Genomic DNA, 24,602 nt, shown 5'->3' with positions numbered 1-24,602 from the left:
CTGAGTTTCCAAAGCCTCAGGACTGAGGCTTGTCAACCTCGATTTGCGTGAATTTATCTTGAGCTGTCTAGATCTTTGTCTTAGCATGTTTAGCTGTAACAGCAGTTTTTTCTTACCAGGTGGCTAGGCCTGATTTGTTTTGCTTTTGCTTATCTTTGAATTGTACCAAAACAGTTTTCATATAGATAGTAGCAGCAAGTAGTTATTCTGCACAGAATGAGATATTTATGGCTAACGTAATGCAGACATACAGGCCGGGTATGAGAGCAGAGGCCTTGAAAACGGAGGCCCAGGATGCCATACAGGCCTGGAATGGTAAGGGACAGGGCACAGGCGAACACTGGAGACATCAGGGCTATAAACTACTCACCGGTGGTCAGTTAAAGAAATCTAGATTTGGACAAAACTAGTTTTAAGGCTAGCTTATAAGACAAAAATCAAGTATTCAACATTTCTAAAATGATCCAGATACAGTAAATTCAGATGTAATGTGGACTTACAGACCAATGAAAAAAAAGCAAGGCATCAAGCGCTTTAGCAGACATGTAAAAATGACCCCAAGCAGATCCTAGAATGAGGAGGAAGTAACCATCGACATCATACTCCACCTGGCAAAGGACTCAGATGCAGACAACTTGCCATAGCCCCCACCAGACTGAGGCCATCTACGTTAGGACCCAGAGGAGCAGTGCAAAGGTGAGTTTAACACCAAAGAAAAAGGTTAGATACAAGGAATTGTGTTTATAACAATTTTAACTGTACTGTTATTATAGAAACTTTTTCTTTAATAGCATTCTTTCCTTAATTTTATTTTTCTTTCTTTTCCTGTAATAATTAAATCTGGATTAACAATAATTCTCAGTTTATACTGTTTAAATTTTAATTATACTAACAAAAATTCTTGCCTTTACATATCTGGTTTATTTGTTTTTTTTTTGACTATAACAAGATTTTGAGCATAACGAGGACTCAGCAGGACTTGAGCCACGTTCCTGAAGGTTCCCAAGGAGGGCTGCTGAACTTAGAGCACAAAATTACAATAGCCCTATGTCAGGGTCAAGATCCAAAAAGACATAAGTGATAAACACTACTCATTGCAAAATCACTGCCCCTGTATGTCCATTAGATCATGCAACAGGCTCAGTTCAGTGCCTTCACATGTTTAGCTTGCTCATCCAGTGTTACGGCATGTGCCATTGTAGTTTTGCTGGTTTGCTGGGATACCTCAAAAGTATACATTTCTGTAACTATAACTAAAAGGATCATGGACAAGGAACACAGGTGTCTCTGCAAAGGAAATATTCTTAGAATAGCTGCATGGAGAGACCTAAGCAGTTGATTAAGGATACTTGAACTGTAAGCATCTGCTTACAGTAGCCTACAGCACACTATCCGCAGTGACTCTGTAATTATCCGTCATGATCTGTCCTGGAGTTTGGTACATAAAGCCTTGAGACCCTTGTTTTACCAATCTGTTATGCTGACTAAACACTTTCAGAATGGTCTCCTTTGGGTCTGCTGCTCCAAACCAGGCCAAACAGTGCTGGTTTTAGCTGGCAGTCATTTTTCATCCAGCCACTGTCCACTATGTGGTGTATTTCCCCATGAGGTATTTATGTTGCTCCACCTAAGGAATATATTTACTTCTCAACCAATTGATAGAACCTGTTCTGTACCACTATCCACAAATTGATAAAGTTCTGCTTTAAAGGGTACAATTGCAGAAACAGCAAAGTCAGCATGGATACTACCCTAAAGAACTGTTAATACTTAACATGTCAACATATTTTTGATGTTTTGAGAAATCCCACATACTAATAGGAATGTAATGAAATATATGCATGGATTTGAATGTCTCCTCTTTCTTCTGTCCCAAACATCTGGCATGCAAACACTAAAGGCACTGGGCATTTAATCTTTCAATAGTGAAGTTAGAAGAATAACGTCACTAAATCCTACATGATGAATTAGCTCTGATTCACAGGTAATAAATACGTACCATATTGGATAGTCTTTAATTGATTAAAACAGAACATTTTTGATAACTTTTGGAACAAGGCAGAAAATATATGAATTAAAAAACAAGATGAGAAGGAAATAATGAATTCTGGTAAGTGCCAAATAAACATATTCAGAACTTTGGAGAGCTAAAATAGTGTTCCTGTGGGTTTGTCTTTTCATGTTGTCCTCTTAAAAGCAGTATTTTGATTCCTTGCTTGTTACATACTAATTCTTCTGAAGAAAAAAAAAAAAAAAAACACAGACGGAAGAAAATCCACCCTCTCTCCACTCTATTTTGCTACCTATAATTATTTATTTCTCTCACACAGCTATAGGTACTGTTCCACAAGGGAGAAGAGGCAGAAAAAGATGAGGAAAACTCCAGACTACACTTTCCAGACCATGTTTGATGGGCTATCGAGTGTCAGACAGCTTGGAGAAAGAGTAACATGTCAATCCAGGACAGCAGTGTATAACAACATACAGACTCTTCATTTCAGTCAAAAGCATCATGCTTAAAATCTTGAAATACAGCGCAATGACCTAGAATAAAGTTAAAGTTGCATAACAACTATAGATTGATGCATTTGATGAAAAAAAGACACTAAGTATATAAGGTATAATGTAGAATAAGGTCTTGGTCCTGAACCTGATCCCCTGTAGGTAAAAAAGAGGCGCTCAACTTATAGAGAAGCATATTTTATGTCAACAACCTTTCAGGTGAAAGCATTGCTTTAAGATATGAAATACACCACCTTAACATTAGACATGTAACCTGAGAACTGACTTTCAAAACTGTGAAGAAATGTAGCATGTAGTTCTTCCCCTTAACATATTGTGTGAAAGGTAATCTGATGGACACTTTACTTTAAATGTAGCTCTTAATACTAACGAGAAGGTGCTTCCGCTAAATGTTTCTTCTCCTATGCGGTAGAATATGCCTAAAGGTGCAGACTCTGTTACCAAAACAAAAATGCCTTTATTCAAACAAAAACTTGAAGCATGTAGCACTTGGAGGCAAAACTTAGAAAAGGAATCAGAACATAGCTTCATACGGAAAGATGGGCAAGAGGCACCATTGTTAAAAGAAACTTTGCAAACTTTATTTGAAAAGAAGTAAAGAGATTATTAGATTTTGCTGCTGAGGCTATGCAGTGTGCAGGGACAACTATTTCCTTTTTCTGATACAGGAACTCCAACTGCCAGAGTCTGTACAAGGAATAGAATCACTCTTTTTCTTCTTGTGTGGATGTCTTAAATAGATTTTTACTCATTATACTTTATAATTAAAAGACAAAAGAAAAGAAGTGTTTTAAATACACATCTTTGAATTCTACTGAAACATCACTAAACTCTTTTGGAGCAGCAGTAGACAGGCAGCCTGGACAATTCTTCTGGGGTTCCTTTTTATATATTCCTACATATAGCATTATGCATAAACCATGTATGTGTAAGCTTTAATCACACAGCAAAAAAAAAACCCTATAAAAATATAAGCTTGGAGCAAACTTATACATTTATCTCTGTGTGCTTTAAGAAGGAAACAGAGAGTTAAATAATAGCTGGTCAAATTCCAAGCATGTTTTTTTGCACTCTCTGTATTCAAGGCTACCTCATTTTTGACACAGTTTTATACAAGGACTTATGACCAGATGCCTCACTTGAATGTGATATTGCATGAGAAAAGGAATATGTGTTCAGCTCGGAAAGGAAGAAGTCTTTAATAACAGCCTTTTAAATTTTATATTAACTAAATAAGTGTAGGCTTTCATGCCAAGCTATGGCTGACTTATTTCCATTACAATAGGTAGTATTAAAAGTCCTTTACATGTTTCAATAAAGACAGAAAAATAAACAAATAATGAAGAAAGGCTTTTATTTTCTATTCCCTTTACTGAAGAAAGATCGTTTTTAAAAAACTCTGTCTTGATAGCTCACCATACTGTATGAAAAGTAGCACTGGCTGTTATTTCTGGGGAAAAGAGAACTTACATTAAGGTTGTTTGGAATTGCTGCTGTTGTAATCTGAAATTGTTTTCCTTGTGTCAGTAAAAGATGGAAACAAAAAGAGAAAAGCCAGTAAATACAACACATACAGTCTCTTTCTTTAGTGCCAACTCTAATATGCAATTTGATTACCAAAAAAATATGGTCCCATCATACCTTGTTATTTATTTTGTGAACTGTTCAGCTAATGTTTGGGGCCATTTAAAACTCTGCTTGTGGTGGCCTTTCAGTCCTAGCCACACAAAACGGTTCCAAAATGTCAAGTTAAGTTGCCTTGGAGATTCTTTTAGGTAGATGTGCATTTGGTATTTTCAGACAAGCTGAGACAAGATACACTACCTTGGGCTTATCTTCACGCTAACACAGCTACATGCTTCCCCACTCAGAGCTTGCTTGAGTCTAGCTGATTGGAATATGGATACATTTTTTTCTTCTACTGGAAACAACAGAGCAAATACCTGGAGGCATATAAGAAAAAGGCATATAACCAAAAATGATAACAGCAAGTTCCCAGAATCCCACACTGAAGCTTTTCTTCAACATTTAGCCTCTTTCTGGTCTGATTTTATTAGTGTCATGAAGATTTAACAGCACTTTAGTGTATCTCATTACTCCAAGAAACAGTAAGGTGGCTGCTTTCACACTAAAGCCCACCTTTTCCTGTTTAAGGATGCAGATAAATACTTTCTCAGAAATTGGGAGCTCATTAACGTATATCATCCAAAGGATTACAGTAATTTCAAGAGCAAAGTCATCCATCTATTTCTAGTGACTTTTGCAGACCCTGGCACTATTTTAATTTAAATAAGCCAGTTTATATTATTCTACTTGTCACTGACTTTTTCTGACTTCATAAACAAAAGTAAGTAAGTAACAGGCTGAATTAGGCTTTTATTTCTTTGGACAACTCAGAGTAGCTGTCTCTGGCCACTGATGGCTTGAGGTCATTAATAGACAACTTCATTGAGGGAATGTATGAAATGAATGGCGTGCAAAACACCAGGGTCTTCTGGAGAGGCAGTTTTCCTGATCTTCAAACTTCAAAATTTCTTACCAATTTAATAGATCTTAATTGGAAATCTGAAATTCTATGTCTTTATGAAATTACCATAGATTTACACAAATACAGCGATTTTCCAACTGGAGTAAACGAACAAAAAATCACTATGAGGTTAATTGGGAGAATTTGTCCAGAGAGGCTGTGGGATCTTCATCCTTGGAGGCGCTCAAGACCAGACTGAATAAAGCCCTGAGCCACCTCGTCTGAATTCAGTGTTGACCCTGCTTTGTGTAGCAGGCTGGACTAGAAACCTCCTGATAGGTCCATTCCAACCCAAATTACTCTGTGATTCTATGACTCATGCTGATGTATTATTAGAACATCTGCACTGACATTTCCCTCTCTGTATAAGGCAAAGTACTCCTAAAAGCCTAGAATCTCAACAGAAAAAATGATGCATTAGTATTGAGGAACACCATTATTCAAGTATCTACAAAATTAACAACTTGGAAAGTAGAAAAGCAGCACATGAGTCATCTATCTTGAATGCAGGGGTGAGGAAAAGAGAAAGGAAAAATGAAGTTTTCTGTTTCTGCATCTTAGCAAGAAAAAAAATTGCACATTTTAATCCCTTTGGCTTGCATAATATTCTCTATTAAACCTCTTCTCTAAAGATGTTCAGCTTCAGGGACCTTGTCCATCAGGGTGAATAGACCTATTTTATAACAGGGAAAGGTGGGATGAACACATATGAGATACTAGATTTTTTTCCACTGAAACTGATTATGTCACCTTAGTGTTCGATGTCACTGGAAAATACACATTTTCTTTGCCTGCCCTGACTGGAACTGAGAAGTGTGTTTCTTATTTCTGAGAGAAAAATGTATTTGGAGCCCATTTATATCATTGAGTTATTTCACTATTGGGTTACTGATGTGCAGATTAATGATCACAGTGAACTAGAGAGCTACAAGGGAGACTGGAAAGTTTGTTTTGCCTACAAGTCTGACAGACCTGCTGCATAAGAAGTTCTCTGGTGTCATTACCCAAGACTGAACTAAAAGTCAGGCCAATTTAAACAGGATGCAACAGCAGAGCCACCACAGATGTGCTTTTGCGATCCTGACACTCCCATCTGCAACAATTGCACATTGACCCGCATTTCACAGAAAGTCCTCTCGACTTTATATCAGTCATGGGCCACACTAAGCTTGCTAGGGCAGTTTTTTTTATGGTTTTAGCAGCCTCAGAAAACACTGTGCTGCTGGTGCCATAGAGAGACAGTATCCTACCATATTTACATTCTGCGTCAATTCTTCCACCTGTGTTTGAGTCTGTAGATGTTAGCCAGCTTATACTAATTACACCAACAAAAACACAGCAATTGATACTGTAAGAAACCACTGTTAAACTTCCTCCTAACCCACTTGGAATATCCTATGTTTCCCCAGTCTTTTCTCCCAGCTCCCTCCCAATCCCATCTGGATGAACTTGGAGTATCACCTGCTCCACTCAGTGAGACTACTGTGGCCACCCACAGTGGCCAGATCTTTCCCCAAATCCTCAGTGCTTAATCACCAAATGAAATGGGCCAAGATGCTTCAGGTACTGACTCTCATGGTAAAGAAGTGTACCTGGAGATTTTATGGACTGAAGGCCCATTTTTTTCTTTTGAAAGTCACAATAAACAATTGTTCCCTGTTCACCAGGTGTACCGCACGGCCACACAGCCAACAAAACACTCCTTCCTGGCTGGCTCCACTGGACCCTGAGCACCAGTCCCTCTCTGCGCTCTTGCTGCCCAGTGGGCTGGCCAAGTCCCTCACACTTTGCACAGGGGCATCTGGCGCTACAGCTCAGTCACACACAGAGCCAGCAGTCATAGGGATCTAGGCAGGCGCTCCTTCGGCCAGCCAACAACCAGCTAATTAGAAATGGCATGATATGAGACTTGCATCAGTCAAGTTTTGGAGTTTTCTTTCCCCTTTGAGATCACAGCCTCTGGCCTCAGAAAAAAGGCTAGCTCCGGCTATTTGGTTTCAGCAGCGGCTGGCTGACAACCACCTCTGTACTCACCACTCACTCTGCAGAGTCTTCTTTCATGCCCGTTATTACAAGTTGTAATTATGGCTGTGCTTCGCCCACGCTGTTTGCCTTGGCCAGACACCCAACCAGCTGCTATCTTGGATGCAGCACATCGATATGTCTATGCCAGAAGGATCTCAATACCTTGCTGTTCAGCTCAAGGCGTAGGAGGAATCACAGAATCACAGAACTGCTGAGGTCGGAAGGGACCTCTGGGGATCTTCTAGCCCAGCCCCCCTGCTCAAGCAGGTCACCTAAAGCACATTGCCCAGGACCCTGTCCAGACGGCTTTTGAAGATCTCCAAGGATGGAAAAGAACAGTCTCTTCAGCTTCGAGGCTAATGATAATGACGTTTTGAAAGCAATACAACTTCTTTGAATTTAGTCTTGAGACGAACTCTGGAAGGGAGTGAAAGAGGGCAAGGGTCATTGTATATATCTCCCTTTGGTGCAGTATTTCAGATTTGATGAAGGCAGATTTTATGTAACATCAGCTAGAGTCAGTAAATTCCTGGAGCAGAGGTGAACCATGGCACATGTCCCCCACGCAGACAAGGCTTTCTGAACAGAGTTGGCAGGGGCGACCGCCTCACCTGCTCATCCAGGTATCACCACGCATCAGACAGGCCGCTTATTTCAGGTACCCGGGGTAATCCCAGGCCGAGGCAGCTAGCTCAGGCCTCACCATGACCTGCCGACAGCTCCCCAGCCCAGGCCTGCGCCACACGCAGCCTCACCGGGGCTGGCGTGTGCTGCCGCAGCTGTCCGGCCTCATCGCGCCAGCCCTGGCGAGGCAATGAGGTGGCTGCAGGGGGGCCATGGCCTTCACAGATGGCTCCTCGGGCAGCTCCACACAAGACATGACTTGTCCCCAGGCCATCGGGGTGAGCGCTTACAGCAGGGCCAACAACAGCAGGACAGCGGGGGCGGCCAGCGCCCACTGGCCTCAGAGGGTGGCTCACGTGGACTACAGAAACTTGCCACAGCAGAGATGCGGCTTTCCACGGCGCCCCCCCTCCGCCTCTTGGCTGCTGGCCGACCCCCAGCACGGCGGCAGTGCCGCTTGGAGCAGCGGGTCTCGAACCCGCGACCCCACCGCGCCCTCAGCGGCCCGGGGGCTGCGGCCGCGGGCGCCGCCCGCCCCGCGGCCTCCTCCCCCCAGCCGCTAGGTGACGGCAGCCCGGTGCCGCGCGCCGCCAGTCTCGCGAGAGTCGAGGCCGAGGCGGCCGCTTCCGCCCTCCGTAGCCCTCGCGGGATTTGCGGGGGCCGCTCGCCCTTCCGGGTCCGCGCGGCGGCTGGCGCCGGCCCCCGCGCGCGGCGATGGCGGCGCCGATGGCGGCGCCGGGCTCCGAGGAGGCGCGGGCCAGCGGGGCGCTGGGGGCGGCCGGCGGCCCCGGCCCGCCGCCGCACCCCGGCCCGCCGCCGCACCCCGCGTCCGGCCCCGGTCCCCCGCTGCACCCCGGCGTCGCGCGGCGGCGCGGCCGGACGCTGCTGGTGCGGCACCTGCCCGCCGAGCTGGCGGCGGCGGAGAAGGAGGATCTGCTGAAGCACTTCGGCGCGGTGGCCGTGCGCGTCCTGTCAGACCACGGGCGGCTGGTGAGGGGCGGCGGCGCCGCGGGCCCTCCTTGTCGTCAGGGTTTAGGGGAAGAGCCCTTACGGCAGTGTGCGTGTGCGGGGGGTGTTTTTAAGAGGATTAATCGTTTTTCTCGATATCTGCTTGCTTTCGGTTTAAGATGGCTTTAGCTCACGAGAGGAAAAAGAAAAAACCAAAACAAATAAGTGAACTTCCTCAAACTGCTGACTTCCTGTCTTGATTTGTGACTGCAGGCGGCTCTTCTAAACTCTTAGGAGAAACACTCCCTAGTCCCTCACCTCTGTCCCACACGTGAATTTAGACGACTAGTGGCTGGAACCTTTCAAACGTCTAAATTTGAATTTACAGATTTACTCTCCGGATATAGTTTGCATGTAATTTATTTTTGCTGTCTCTCTCTGTCTATATATGAGCTCAGTACGACAAAAAGGTTTTTTTTTTGTTTTTTTTTTGTTTTGTTTTCTAGAAACATACTGCTTTTGCTACATTCCCCAGCGAAATTGCAGCTGCAAAGGTTTGTATCAAGTTTGTTATTAAATGTTCTAGCGAAGAACTTTCCTAAATTGCCAGTTCCGCTCTAAAATATTTTCCACGTCATCTACTACTGAGTGTTGGGGGAAAAAAGATGCAGAAAAGTTTTAGTTTTATCTCAGTAGGTGCCTGACAGATTTATTAAAATAAACACTTCTATAGCGGCATAAAAAATATGGGTCGAATGGGGCTTCTGGGAGTCTTCTGATCTAACCTGTCACTCAAAGCAAGACCAATTTAGATGAGGTTGCTCAAGGTCTTGTCTAAGGGGGTGTGTACGTATTTATATAAAAACGGATTTAATATAGTAAACATATAAATTATGTTTCCCACATAATCATATATATGCTATAAAATTGAGGTGTAGTGATGTACATAGTTCAAGACTGCCTTGCATGCCAAATGTTAACAAGAACAGGAAAAGTATCATGTTAATGGGACTCAACACATGCAAGAAAGGTAATGTTAATACCTATTTTTTAAATATCACTCTCATAAAAAGCCTGTGTCCTGAATTCTACTCTTATGCTCTGGGTTTTTTAGGCCGTGCTGTAGAATAGCGTTCAAAGAAATTAAAAAGAATATATGAGGTAAACAGTGGTGAATTAGGTTGCTTCGTGTCAGTCATCAGCAACTTATCCTGATTTCCAGGATAGATGTTCCATCTTGTCAAAAGCTAGACCTTCCCAGTGCCGCGTTTTAGGAATCCTGATTTTAAGGTTCCCAAATTTTATTGTTATACTTCAGCATGTTGTAGTTCATGAGAAGGAGGTTTGTTACTTGAAATCTTAGAGATTTACTAGACTATTAGATAAAAATCATAGTTAAGGCTGCAGTCTCGCAACTGTGTGCAAGTGATATAATTCTTTGCAACTGTTCTAGCTATGCAATATCATCTTTTTCCTTCTTGCTGGCAGGAAGGAGGCTGGCAAAGGCAGGGCCGCAAAGGCAGGGCCTATGGAGCACTATCTCTGTAATGACATAGGCTTAGCTTAAAGCAGTTGAGACGGCAGCCTATTTGAAGCAAAGAAGAAACAGTTGCTGTCTGAAATATATTCTGATGTTTTCCTTTTTCTTTTTCTTTCCTTTCTCCATTATGATTATTTGAAGGCCTTGTCAAGACTGCATCAGCTGAAACTTTTAGGTCACACTTTAGTTGTTGAATTTGCGAAGGAGCAAGATAGCATACAGGTACTTAGCCAGCCTTCACTCTCAGAGAAGAGTAAAAGGTATGTGGGTAATAATTTAGTTTCCGTGTTTGTGTTCAAGGAAAGGAACGTCTTTGTTCATAATGCTTTCATAGTACAATTAAGTCAAAGGATAAGCCAGATAATGCTTTTGAACAGTTAACAGATTCAGATCTGTAGATAAGGCACTACGTTCCTCTTATTAGTGTTGTTTCATTCAATATCATCATGAAGTAGTTTCCATCCTTATTCCAGTAGATTAATAACTTTCATCAGCAGATGTTTGTTTTCATTTACAGAGCAAGATTCCAGTCTGCGTAGATTTTGCAGGTTCCCTGTGTTTAAAGAGCCTCTGTGACTTTTCTGTGTCAGGGTTATGATTTCCTTTTGCTATTAAACAACGCATGCAGTGCTTTTCTGATGTCTTTTACATATTTAGTCAAGAGCTAGGCAGAACTGGCACCCGATAGCATGATCTTACAGGACTATACTACTACAGCCACTGGCTTCTAAGCTGGAGCTGGTTTGCATGTATCCATCTTGAATAAGCATGAGCAGAACACGCACACAACTGTCTGGGCCTCTGTTTAAATATTAAAAATATATATAATATTTAAAAATACATATATAACAATGAATCCTCTTTCCACGATTTAAGTTTTCCTAATATTTGTTTTAAATGCTAATGTTTGACCAAGAACTATGGCAGTTCGGATTTCAGATTTCTGTCAAGTACTTCATTAAAAAATAAATTACATAGTTATTCTTTCAGGGTTACCTATGTAATATATAACATGGTGATAAAAAATATGCAGTTGTGCTTAAATGAACTACAGAGGTTTTAAAAAGTTGATTTGTTCAGAGAGAGCAAAATAAAACATAATTTAATACCTTTGATCTCATACAGTCTCTGAATAGTGAGTAACATGAAGTAATTTTGCTGCTTCTCCTTTGAATAGATTTATGTGAAAAGTGTTTAAGTGAAGGGAGACACTTAAAGCTGCATAAATGTTTTTTTACATTGACCTTAAAAGTCTGACTATTATGATTTGAGTTGTAGTATCATTAGCAAAAATTGTTACAAATTTATTTTTTCTTAATTTTTAACATATGAAGTAAAACCTATTTCATACATTATGTGAGGCATTTAAATTTTGCCCTGTTTTAACTAATACCAGATTATATTTCAGCTCAGAGGAGCCAGTGAAAGAAGAAGAGAAGAAAGAATCAAGCTGTCTTAAAATAGACAATGGAATTGCTCCCAGCCATGGGTTAGTATTTCCTTTCTTGCATAGCAGTTTTATTCTGCTAGTTTATTTCAAAACGACTGTTCTGTACTGTTGAACAAGAGAGAATGTAGTAGTTTTGTTCTATAGTACATTGCTGTTCTACATGCATAGGTATAGGAACTGTATAGATGAAATTCATAGTTCATCAAGTTTAGACCCTGCAGTTGAGTAGTGACAGGTTCTTTGAGGCATGAAGCTGTGGACTGTGTCACAGTCTTCTAGTACAATTTGTTGCTTTTTCAGGAAGGGTTTGAGGGCTGGGTGGGTTGTCTGAGTGTTAACAGCAGATTACTCTTGTTTTTTTTAGAGGCTTCTTGTTCCTTGTTTCCCTTTTTGCATTGTTGCATATGTGAAGAATAAATTTATTTTGGGGCATAGAGCATAAAACCAGCATTTTGTGAGAGTATTGGGTTTATGGAGTATGTGCAGAATGGCTATGCTGTACTTGGGTGACATGTAGATTGTTTGCTGTGTGCTTTAGGCTTCCTGCATGTGTTAGTACTTTCATTTTGCCCAAGTCCAGTAGGTCTGTCATGTATAAGGGACTGATTGCCCCCTAACGTAGAAGACTCAATGTGAGTAGCCCAGTCAGCTAAAATGGTACTCATCACTATTCTAGAGGCAATGGTGGTATTTCAGTGATATTTCAGATGTAATGAATTGTTAAACCTCTAATATTCATTAATTGTTACAAGTTACTATATGATAGTGGAGCTAAGATTCCTTGTCTTTAATCTTTTTCCTCAGCCTCACCTTTCCCATCAATTCTTGCCTCAAATATTTGTATCCACCACCTTCAAGTACAATTCTAGCAAATATAGCAAATGCTTTGGCAAGCGTGCCCAAATTCTATGTACAGGTAAGTAAAAGTGTCAAAAAAGTAAAGTAAAAAAAAAAGTCTCCTTTCTCCCCATTTTTAGTATTTTCTATGGCACAAATTATTTCTGTGGATAATTAAGTTAGCTTTCTTATGATAGTGCTAACCAATGTTAATTCTTTACTATGTTGAGATAAGACTCCATTGAGCAGAAGTAATTGTTACTTCACTGGAACTGAAGACTTGACTGGATAAGATCTCCATAATTAGTTTTGACTTTGACTTTGGTGTTTCTGTAATTTAGTTGTGAGAAGACCTTTTATGTACTTTTTGCTTAGCCTTTTTCAGATACTGCTTGTATTTACCGTTAGCATTGGCTTGCAAGTGTAGGCTTTCACATTGGTTTAAAGCAATATAGTTGTATCCTCTTTAAAAGTTTGTTGATTTACACTTGCCTAACGTTATCAGCTGTGATAGCTGGTAAGTAACTTATCCTTTTCTAAGGGAAGTAATACTTAACTTGAATCATTTCAGGTACTTCATCTTATGAATAAAATGAATCTTCCTCCACCTTTTGGACCAATTACTGCTCGTCCTCCTATGGTAACTTTTTGAAATCTTTTTTACAGTAGTTGAAATATATTTTCACAATTTAAAACTTAAAAAGGCAATATGATAGAAGATCTAAGTTCAAAACTGTAAAAGTTGAAGAAAAGTATAGAAGACAGCAGGTAGTGCTAATTTTTTGTTGGATAAGGTGTGCATGTTAATCTTCTAAAGAAATCTTTTTAGTTGTACTTAAAGAAATACCCCTCTCTGATAGTATAACTGGGTATTTCAAAGTGTTAAGTATAAAAAAGGGAGGTTGTAGAAGCATTTATAGCATCATACAGGAAATATGACAGAATACTACTAGCCTCTTGCCTTATGGAGATGTGTAAAGTTCTCTGATCTATGTGTTTCTTGGGAGTTCTAATAAGATTCAGACTGTTAATGAGATTATGCAGAGCTTTTGGATTTAATTTGCTCCATCTCCAGGATTTTTTTTTTTGAAGGGGCAGGTGTAAGGGAGAACTGGCAGAGATTTAGGAGGAGCTATTTCTGTAGCAGTCTGAAGGGATCTTGAAATATCAGCTCCTTGGCCTCAGTTCTCCATTATCCCTGAGAGAGTAGTTTAACTGATTGCGAGGGGAAAATAGAGCAAGAAAGGACATACTGTGGTTATCACTGGTGCTGGAGTTGGATGTAGGAAATGGATGTAGGAAATCTGTGCTCCATTACACTTTGTGACTGCCCTAACAAAACACCTGCTTCTAATGACAAAGGTTGGTGAAGTACCTGGTGAAGAAAGATATAAAACAGATTCATCAAATTAATGAATTCACACTGACTTTCTGGGAATCATTTTGTTCTTTGCCTATTATTGGACTAGATTAAACTCTGTGAATGTAATGTTCATGCAGAAATGAGTAAAAAGATGAGAAGCCAGTCCTTAAAAATCCTAGAGCAGGTTTTTACAGGGCATAGGTCATTGTCAGTGCCTAAAGACATCAGTGCTTTATGGAATTGATGGTACATGCAAGTAGCTGTTATGTATAGTAATTGTAGACTATTGATAGTAGGGTTGGAAGTTATTTTGTAGATAGGGAATTTCTTATAATATGTGGTTTCTGTAATCTAAAAGAAAATCCTCACTGCTTTTTTACAGAGATAGAAATGCCATAACTTTGATAGGTCACAGAAGGCTCAGTGTGGAAACTGAGATGGTTTGGGAGTGTTGGGCTGCTTCCATGTGCTTTCACCCTACTTCTCTCAGGAAATGAATGTAAAAATAAAAACCCAGCTTGCTACTATTGTTTGCTTAACTCCTTAAATTAAAAAAGTAAAAATATTCACTATAACACTTCAGAAAGCGGCAAATACTTTTTTTTTTAAGGTGAAAAGTTCTCATTAGTAATTTTTCAGTGCAGCAGATACATCCCTATGAATGTGTTTTAAAAAGCTGCTGCTTGCTGTCTTCCAACTTGTTACTTTCACAGTTTTTATTATGCAAGGTATCCAGCAATCTTAAGAAAAAAAAAGAAAAAAAAGAAAAAAAAAGTGACTTTTTTTCCTCCTTAAAACTAGTATGAAGAGTATTTACCAGTGCCTGTGCCACCTCCCCCAATCCCACCTCTGCCTCCTGAAGAGCCACCTTTGCCTGAGGAGGAAGAAGAGCAAGCATCTAGTGGAGAAGAATCAGAGTATGAAAGTGATAGTGAGGAAAAAGAGAGGTGCGTATTTTTGTTATTTGCAAGCTGTTGGACTCTCTTAAGGTGGTATTTTCATTCTTATGGCTTCTAGTTTTGCCGGTCTCTTGACATTTCCAGTATATAGCTAGTCTCTCCAGACTCTTAAAGAAGCTTCAGGGTGGCTTAAAAATGTACAAAGACAGTGCTGTTTTGGACCTTAATAAGAGGAGGAAAATGGCCACATGGCACAAAATTACCATTTGTTTCTTTGTTTGCAAAAAGAACAAAAACTCAGAATGAAGCCAGAGTAGTGGAAGTAATGATTAGCTTGTTTTTTGGATTGAATTTGGCTTTCCACATCTTTACATGAGTAGTTAGCCTGTGACTTTCAAGTTGAATGATATGTGCATGCTGACTTCTAAAATATTCTTTCTACATCAATGTATAGTGTGAAGTAATAAGAATGACAGATTGTGTTTGCTGAGGATTCGCCAACAGTTTTGGGATACTACATGTACTGAATTACATCATAGCTGGTTTCTCAGCTTTAAACTGATACTAGATAAGGAAATAACTTTTTATATCTGATATTTAAACTGAAATGAAAAGTAAATAGGACAATCTCTATGCTGTATTCAGAAAAATGCATGCTTTTGGAAGAACATGGGAAAAATTCCTGCAGAGTGGAAGTGGTATAAAAACTTGATTCAGCCTGGGGCTTCTTAACATTTCTATAACTTCAATGTCCTGGTTAGGTATCTAGCTGGGGAAAGAAAAGACATCACTGAACTCTTGACATTTTTGATCTATTGCTTAAGTAATGCTCCTTTGCTCTATGCATATCAAATTGGTATGTGATGTAATTTATTAGTGTAGTTTAGGTCTTAATGCAGCTTAATATATAATTAATATTCTGAAAAGTTGTATTTCAAAGTTTTTAAGAAAGAGAGAAAGGTTATATTTACAAGTGAGCATTCTCAAATAAGCTGTAAACTCTCTTTGGTTCTTTCTTTTAATTGTTTTAATTGTTGTGTCCGAAATAGAATGACCAAGTTGATGGAATTAGCAACCCTTCAGCCTAAAAGACCAATAAACACGAAGAGGCGTGGTGTTAGAAAAAAACAAAGAATTAAAGACTTACTGAATGTTCCTGTGTGCACTCCCCACAGGTTTGTATTACTTGTATGGTGCTTTCATAGAAGATTATTCTTTTGATGACTTTCACTGTCCGATGTTTGTTTTGGTGTTGCTATTTTAATACAAACCTCTTCACTGGTAGGTACCTTTTGTAGCAGGATTGCTCTTCCTTTAGCCACATGATTGTTTTTTACCTATTGCTCTGAAGGTCCGAATTTTCATGTAATTTGATCTCAAGTCTGCTTAACAGCCTTAGTGTGCCTGGTTCATGATACAGCTTTCTCTTTTTTTTTTCCCCCTATCAAACTAATAAAAATCCCTTTTTCATTAAAAAAAAAAAAACCCTATCACCCCGACAAAGCAGGAATCTGCATTTGTTGTTCGTAGTAGTTCTTTTAAAAATACGGAGATAGAGGAAGAATAAAAGTTGGTTTGGTTTAAATCTTTTTGGTTTTTGAAATAGCTATATTATGGCACAGTAGGCACCAGTATAATATTTCTGTCTAGTGATGATCAATTTTGAATGCATTTTTATAAAGAGCTTTCCTTTTTTCTAAGTGATTTGGTATATTTTTTGAAAAATAATTGTGTTTTTATACTATATAAAAGCAGCAGCAAGACCAGTTATTTTGGTTTATTTAAGTTACTGATGGAAAGCTTTTCATAAGTGCCTGTGGTGTGGTATGTACTGCTTGTTTTTTTGTGCTTGCTGCCAGGCAAACCTAGTGTATTTACATTGTTTTAAATGTGATCTAATAAAGTTGAAATTGATTAGGAAAGAGAAAACTCATGTTTGGTAAATAACAGCATAAAGTCTAAATGGAAGAAACTCATATCTTTTATTTGACTATGTATTTGTCAGTGACTGAATCCGTTTAAGTTGGATTAACATGTTGTTCTTTTAAACAGTAATTTGCACCCTACACTGTCACCTTCAGATGTCTTTGAACAGCCTCAACATATAGGTCATAAAAAAATTGAATTTCATATTACTACTGACATCCCAGCTGTTCTTCAGATAAACTCAGAAAGAGAAGAAAAAAATGGTGAGGGGTTTGTACTTCAAATGTATTTAATGCTAACTTCATGTGATTTCAGTGTGCAAAAGTCTGCTAAAATTTCAGCCAGGGAATTTTGTACAGTAAGGGATATAGAGGATATTAAAGGTGTGTGTGTGTCTCTCTCTCTCCTGAGCTTGCTTTTACAGTGAATTGCACCTTTTTTTAAACTTTAGGTTGTTTTTAGCAAATGTGTTACAAGTTCATTCTCAGTGTTACATGGGGTAATTGAATGTATGAAGGTAACTTTAGAGTCTCCTTTTCCAGCTCCTAGAGGGCAGCCTTGAAGTGATTGCTAGCTCCCTTTCTAAAATGCGCTGATAATCATTTTGCTGTATAAATATTGGGCAATAAAGGCAATGAGGTGTGATGATTTCTTATAGCAGTATGATCAACCCTGTGTTTCTCAGTATTTTACAGTAATATACAATTTCTTTGAATGAAAATATTAAAAACTAAATCAGTGAAGTGTATACGGCTTTGAACAATAAGATTAGTTTTATTTTAACTGGCATGTGCCATGGCTTCTATCTGTAGTAAAGTTGGTTTTGTAGAACCATTTAGAGCAGATGTGTTTACTGAGCCAGGGATGAAGACGGATTTTCTAAAGGGTGTATTCACATTCCTTTACAATGCCTACTATATTCAAATGCTACTTCTAATTTTGAAAGGTGTGTATTTTTTAACTTACAGTTGATCATCTTGTAAACAAACATACAAACCACTTTATATAATGTATTCAAATTTTAGATCTTTATGCAACCACAGAAGAAATGAATAATGCAGGATTTGGAAAGATTTTCCCAACTCCTATCTCAAATGATACAATGGAATTGGAAGAGGAGAATGATGAAATACCATCAGAATTTATTTCTAGAAGGGAACTAGAAAAAAACAGACTTTCTAGAGAAGGTATAACTTTGAGAATAAATCCTCTATTAATAGCTCTTTACTTTTTGTAATAAGTTTAAGTAGTATTTCTTTTTTTAATTTATCAGATATATAAAATGTAGTTATTTGTTTTATAATGATAAAAAGTAAAAAAATCTTTAAATGAGTTGAAACATTTAGATTGTCTATTTTTCTGTCTTTGTCTTGTTCAAGAAATGGAAAAATTTTCTGTTTTCAAAAACTATGAGGCAGGTGATCCAAATTGCAGGATATATGTGAAGAATTTAGCCAAACAAGTTCAAGAAAAGGTAGGTAAACAAGCAAATTAAGTAGTTATCAAAAAGGTATTTTCTTTTTTTTTTAATCAACTTTCCTCTTATACCTGCCCTTTAATTCCAGGATCTCAAGTTCATTTTTGGAAGATACGTTGACTTTCAGTCAGAAATGGAACGAAATATGTAAGTTACTTGGATGCTTGGCAAAATTAAAGCTTTGCATTAATTTGTACGACTGTGGTGAAAACTTTGATTAAAGATTAGTCATCTTTTCTTTTTTCTTTCTACTTCAGCGCTTTTAAGGGGGAAAATGCTTCTCATCTGCAAATCTTTCTTTATCAGAAGTACAAAAGTAGAATTATTTTTTGAACAGAGTTCAAAGACCCAAATATTATGCCTTTACATTTTGGCCACTGAGTTAACTGTTTATTGGTGAGCGATGCAGAATGTACATACTGTAGATCATTGTGTGTATCTGATCATTTTGCATATGTTGTATTTATTGTAATTGTATGTCAGCTTGCCATCCTGCCATCTAATGTCAGTTTTCACTAAATAGCTTACAATGTTTTTTCTCTGCAAATATTAATGGTCTCCAGTGACGTAATTCCTGAATGTAGGCACTCCTCCTATTTCTACTATTCCCCCACTTGTAGCATGAGAATTATTTATACTATGAAATATGAAAGTGTAGTTAAAAACACAAGTAATTCCTTATTCTCAAATTTGTTTCTAGGTTTGATATACGTTTAATGAAAGAAGGCCGTATGAAGGGACAGGCTTTCATCGGACTACCTAATGAAAAAGCAGCTGCTAAAGCTTTAAAAGAAGCAAATGGATATGTGTTATTTGAAAAACCCATGGTGGTTGTATCTTTTATTGAAAGATTTATATTATATTCTTTTTTAACTTATTTGTGAGTCTCTAGCCTGTCATGTAGGGTTCTGCTTTATTAGAAGTCTATAGAAAGAGAAGATATATTTTAAGAACACTAGGCAGTATAGCATAGTGTGCTATTGTTAATTTTGTGATAACTGAAAAATATATAGAGGCGCTTCCCCTTCTGAAATAGAAAAGTTAATGTGCTTTATTTAAGACTTAAATTGACACTTCTATTGTTAGTTCTTTGATCCTGCAGACATCCTAAACATAATTTAGCTTGTATAACTACTCTTTTTAAATTAAGTAGGCTCTTCAACTTGGTTAAACCTGTGTTTGCAGAATTAGGAACTGAAGTATATTTTTAACACAAAATGCAAACTCCTTTTGTCAAGGATTTACATTCAGAAAATATATACTTTGCATTAATATGAATGAAAACTCAGAAATACTTACAAGAAGTATTCCTGTCAGCAGTCCCTATTTAGACTGCTTCTCCAGCTAGAACTATCAATCTGTTTCTTGGCCTGTGTAACGTGTTGCGATTTTTATACTTTTTGTTTGGATTTCCTTTGCCATGTTGTTTTTGCTTTAAATCTTTCCCTATCCTCTTCTTTCTTAGTTTTCACTTAACAGTTTCCTAGTTTTTTGGTTTTTTTTTTCCTTTTCTTTGGACTCTTCTTCCCGTGACCTCTGTTTCTTTTAAAATTTTTTTCCTCCTGCATACCTTCTGAGGTACCAGAAGTTGTGGAATTAATGTACAGGGATGGAGGTCTGTAAATATCAAACACTTATCCTGCTGTAGTTTACTGCATTTGCATCTCCCCTTCTCAGTTTATCTACCTTATTTGCTTAGTAATCTATACTCTTGAACAGTCTCTCTTAAAAACTTTTAAATTGCCTATCAGTGAGGTCCTAGTCTCTGACTACTAGGCACAACTGTAACCATATTAATGCAGTAGTAGAATTCATACTCAGAAAAATGAAGGACATGTTTAAAACTATCTATCCTTTACTGGAATAATACTACTTTTCTGCTTCTTGATTGACCTCTCTTTATCATCACTGGCACCTGTAGTCCTTAACAGAATCTCAGCAATTTGCTCGTTCAGCTAGACCAAAACAGGATTCCAGTGAAGGGAAAAGAAAAAAATAGAACACCACAAAAGGTAAGGATTCCCTGCCTAAAAAGAAAAAGAGAGAAAGATATAGGCTGATTTTTTTTTATTATTATTACTATTTTTTAAATAGCTGCTTAAGCATGTACATTTTCTATCAAAAAACTAGGCTGCAAGTTACATAGACAGCAGAAGTTTAAAGTGTTGCTTCTTCCTTTCTCTAGAAACCTGGAGACTGCTGTTTCCCCAATCCTCAGGTCATAGGGTTGTTTGCCAGTTTTTCTAATCTTTAAACTAGGGGGTGGGGAGTTGAGAAAAATAACTTTGAAGACTCTGACCACTTAACTTGTAGTAGCCTTCAGGGGTTTTGGCTCTGAAAAGAATTGTTTTCAATGCCCTTTTCCCTCTACATTGTAATGTGACCCTGAAGAACTGCTTCCAGTTATAAGTTTGCTTCCATTAGCTCTGTAAAGGGCCTTTGACTTTGATAACTTTGGATCAGCTCTTTGTGCTCTTGCAGCATCCTTTAAGCTTGTCTGATTTAGGAAAGGGTACTGTGTCAGAAATTTTTACTTAATATTATGTTAATCGAGGCTTCCTTTTTGTGATGCAATGCACAGATGCTGATTTTTGGCATATCTGTCTACAATGCTGACAAAGTAACTTTTATCAGAAAGCAATCATGATTTGACTTTATTACCCATCATATATATTGCTTTACTTCACTGCTGCTTTACTTGAAGTATTTGAGTTGCACTTGAGTAACTTGAGCAAAATCAGCTCTAATTAAAGTGTGAGGATATTCATGACACAAAAACATTTGAGCAGTGAATTGTCATGAACTAGCACATAAAATAACTGATAGGAGATTTAAAGTCCTTCGTTCTGAACCTCCATCCATTGATAGATCAGCTAGCTCAAATTTAAAATGCCATTTAGCTGACTACAGATTTCAGTTGGGCGTCACTGTACTTATCCCTCCACCTGCGATTGAATGAACTCAAACCTTAGGCTGGGAGCTTTTGAAACATTCTACTTATTCCATCATGTTTTTTTGGTCTGGATGTTTTGATCATTTATTTTGGAGAAAAACCCCAAAAGCTCGAATATATATAAGTGACTGTTTCTGACTTGGAAAACTGTTTTGAGACTCCCAATATATTTATTGCCAGGATAATATTTCTATTAATAACAAAGTTACTTTAATTGTAGGTTTCTGGTTCTGTCAGTTGTCTGTGAATTTTTGGTCAGATTCCACTTGAGCCTATGTTTCACTCATTTCTGAGATTCTATGCCGTCTTACCAGTTCATATTTTGAGTTATTGATTTTTGCTTTGCAAAATCAGGATTTTGTTTTATCAAATTAAAGACAATTTTTTTGCAGGTGTTCTTATATTTTGGTTGTTGAAAAGAAACAAATCTTGGCTAAAGTATTATAATGAGAACAGGTGCTTAAATAAATGTTTTGGTCCTGTTTCTAAGTTATTCCTTCACAGAAAAAAACCTTAAGAATATTTATTAAGATTTATTTAAATGGAAAAAGAAAACTTGCAGAAGTATTTGAGCTGTTGGAAATCTTCACAAGGATCCTCACATGTCTTTCCAACTAACCTTATATATAAAAATCTTATTCTGGCTTCACTAAAGATGTTTTAAATAGTATTTAAATTACCTAAGCAGAAGCAACCAGATGTTGATTTGGTTAAGCATGTTGATGGTCAAGTCAAAAGTATATTTTTAGAATGAGCAGACATATTTATGCAAAACTTATTTATGCATCTAAAAGGTTACATGAAATAGCTCGCTGTCACTGGTTTAATATATCAAGGGTAAAACTTCTTCCTTACTTTGACCATTTGTATGTAAAGATCACAGAATGTTCCTTAGATTACTACAGGATTTGGGGAATCCGTGAGTTTTAATTAAAAATGGTTTCTTTCACTTGCCAACTAATGATGAAGCTGAACCCTATTTCTACCTGGATGTTTTTCCTGTTCCTGTTAAAATATCCTGGTAGATGCTAATCTGTGATGCAAAATTCTGTGGTAGAAATCTGAGTATGTAAGCAAGAAGGATATCAGAGTCTCAAATTTAAAAAAGTAAATTTAATTTATGCAAATATTTGGGGGTTTTAAATTGAACTGTGTTCTACATCTCACAGTGTTTTTTAAAAAAAGACTAAATTGACATAAGTTAAATTTTGATTATTTTTAAACAGGAAGAAGCTGTGTTTAATTCATGAACACTATTGCAAACATGATTTTCTCCTTTATATAGAAAATAATGTGTGTGCTTTATAAAAAATGCTATGTTACTTCTTTATGATTGAAATACCTTTTACTTGATGGACCGACAAACATTTAAGGTGGTATTTGGGATGATTATTTTTTTCTGTAGATAAAATATTAGCTTTTGGGGGGAAGGGTTATGTAGAAGAAGCTGATGCTGAGAAGACACCAGCTTCTCTGTAGGGAAGAAGTCACCTGACAGACTACATTGAATGGAAACATGTTTGGGTTTTGAACCTGATGGAAAAAGTGAGTCTGTAAAATGTGGAAGACTGAAGGAGAATCAGTGAGACAGAAAATTCTGGTATCGTCTTAACAGTTCAAGTTATCAAAAGACATACTTACTTTTGAATATGGAGTTAGTTTTGGTGGACTCAGCCCTCATTAAATGTGATAAGGGGTCAAAACTGTATTTTATTAAATGAGGCATTTTTGCTTATGATAGGTAGTATAAAATTATGTGAATGCAATACTGAGAATAAAGTAAATTTAAACCACATTCTGCTGTTCTTCTTTAGAAACATTCCTGCGTAAATACTGCAGTAATACTGTCATGCAGAGTGTATCCTTTCTTGTTGTATCCTTTTTTGTACAATGTTTCCCATAGCACTCTACCTCTTAAGTTTTCTTTTAGAGTAGGTGTGGGGAGGAGTTTACACATTTTAGAGCTTGAACTAATCCCGTAACTTTAAAAACAAATGGCACTTCTTCAGGGGAAGGAATTAATGAGTTGTCTCTATTGCTTGAATGGACATAATGAAGTTACCTAGTCTCAAAATGTGATCTCTGCATTCTTCCTCAAAGGCTGTAAACTTCTTTAATTTGCAGTCTAATTGTGGAGCTGTGCTGGTCTCACACTGAGAATTTCTTCTTGTTTTTCTTTAATAAAATATCTGTTGGTTAAAAAACATTGCAAAGCAGTCCATTAAATTACTACAGTGTTGAGCTGTATTTTAGAACATTTAATGATTACTGTTGTCCTGGTTTATGAGCAACAATCCCTAGTTGATTTACTTTGAACATTTCTAATTTTTTAGAATAGAGAACAAAATCTAACAGTGTCTCACAATGAAGTAATGGAGCTTGAAATGAAGTTATTAATCATTGCTGCTTTTTTGTTTTTTTTTAGATTTTCTGCATTGTGGTAGTGTTGTTGGCAGTGATTTATATTTTTTTTGTGAATTTTGTGTTACATTATTCTGTTTAATTCATATTAATATAAATTTTATACAGCCTGTTATATATTAAGTTAAATTTTTTCAGAGATTCCATGCTTTTCTAAATATCAAGCATCTTCCAATTTAGCTGTCAAAAGAAAGCGCACACCCTTATTTTCTGGTCATTCGTACTTTTAACATGCCTTTATGATGTTCCAGGTCGCTTTTGTGTTCCATCTCTTTCAAGTATTATCAAGCTGAGAGAAGAAGCAGTGATCATCAGGACTCTTGAACTGTGCGTAGTAGCATTTCTAAACTATTTAAGACAGAGTATAAATTTGCTCATCTAAAAGATTCCAGATGTCTTTAAACAGTCACAGGACTTTTATGACAAGTGTATGCTAATTTGCTTGTAAAATCTCTAATAAATTATTCCTTTCTCTTCATTTTGCATTTTTGTTGTTGTTGTGGGGTTTGGGAAGGGGAACAAGGAAGGCACCTTTATTTTTCGAAAAGTTAAATAATACAATTGTAATTAATTCAACAGCATGTTTGAGGTGATTCATTATATATTTGTAGGTGTCAAGGTGAATTCTTTCTTTCTGCCTTGAGTATAATGTTCAGCTGTTGGAGCTTCAGGGTAAAAAGATGGGAAAATCTGAGGATAATCAGATTTTACTGTAAATCTCTCTTCTTGCCGTGGAAACCAAACAGAACTGGTGCACTGGAATGAGGTTGAAGGAACTGTGCTGCATAATTAGCCACTCTGTTTTTCCCAAGTAGGCCAGGAAAACTTCCTCTGACAGTGTGTGAGAACTTTTTAAAGAGTCTGATGCCCAAAAGAGAGAAAGGAAGAAGTTAAGGAAAAAAACCCTAACAAATCTGAGAGTTCTGTGGTCATTTTATTGTAAATAATGTGAGGGGAGTAAATAAAGGTAAGCTATTTGTTTGTCAGTGTTGCGTTATCAGAGAACAGGTAGAATATTCCCCCACCCTCCATTAATCTATCAAAAAAATGTTCTCAATCCAGTTGAGAGAAGCCTCTTTAAAAAAAAAA

At 37.7% G+C, this 24,602-nt stretch overlaps 1 protein-coding gene and 1 long non-coding RNA gene across 5 annotated transcripts in view; one reads left to right on the top strand and one right to left on the bottom strand.

Moving 5' to 3' along the window:
- LOC112989849 (uncharacterized) overlaps positions 1-8,368 on the bottom strand; it is a 60,416-nt gene extending 52,048 nt beyond the window's left edge. The window contains exons 1-2 of one of the 2 annotated variants that reach the window (XR_010390169.1): positions 7,085-8,349; positions 4,348-4,466 (exon numbers count right to left, since the gene is read on the bottom strand). This is a non-coding gene — a long non-coding RNA (uncharacterized LOC112989849). Of the gene's footprint in view, positions 1-3,860; positions 4,467-7,084 lie in introns of those variants that run through there. The other variant, XR_003260927.2, reaches the window with a different exon arrangement.
- Positions 8,309-23,991, top strand: RNPC3 (RNA binding region (RNP1, RRM) containing 3). 3 transcript variants are annotated; one of them, XM_064515827.1, is made up of 15 exons: positions 8,309-8,689; positions 9,154-9,201; positions 10,329-10,447; positions 11,596-11,676; positions 12,442-12,553; positions 13,046-13,114; positions 14,639-14,784; positions 15,786-15,911; positions 16,789-16,925; positions 17,688-17,849; positions 18,042-18,136; positions 18,228-18,286; positions 18,840-18,972; positions 20,079-20,151; positions 23,765-23,991. In XM_064515827.1, the coding sequence occupies exons 1-14, from the start codon at positions 8,414-8,416 to the stop codon at positions 20,136-20,138; spliced, it is 1,623 nt and encodes a 540-aa protein (XP_064371897.1). In that variant the 5' UTR covers positions 8,309-8,413; the 3' UTR covers positions 20,139-20,151; positions 23,765-23,991. The 3 variants fall into 3 exon arrangements, with proteins under 3 accessions (XP_064371897.1, XP_025967008.2, XP_064371898.1); XM_026111223.2 differs by having other exon boundaries at positions 22,907-23,991; XM_064515828.1 differs by lacking the exon at positions 23,765-23,991 and adding an exon at positions 22,319-22,887.
- Positions 23,992-24,602: the final 611 nt, after the last annotated feature.

The sequence above is a fragment of the Dromaius novaehollandiae genome, chromosome 8 (genome assembly GCF_036370855.1).
Source record: "Dromaius novaehollandiae isolate bDroNov1 chromosome 8, bDroNov1.hap1, whole genome shotgun sequence".
Classification (NCBI taxonomy): domain Eukaryota; kingdom Metazoa; phylum Chordata; class Aves; order Casuariiformes; family Dromaiidae; genus Dromaius; species Dromaius novaehollandiae.
This window is presented reverse-complemented; position numbering and strand designations above follow the sequence as displayed.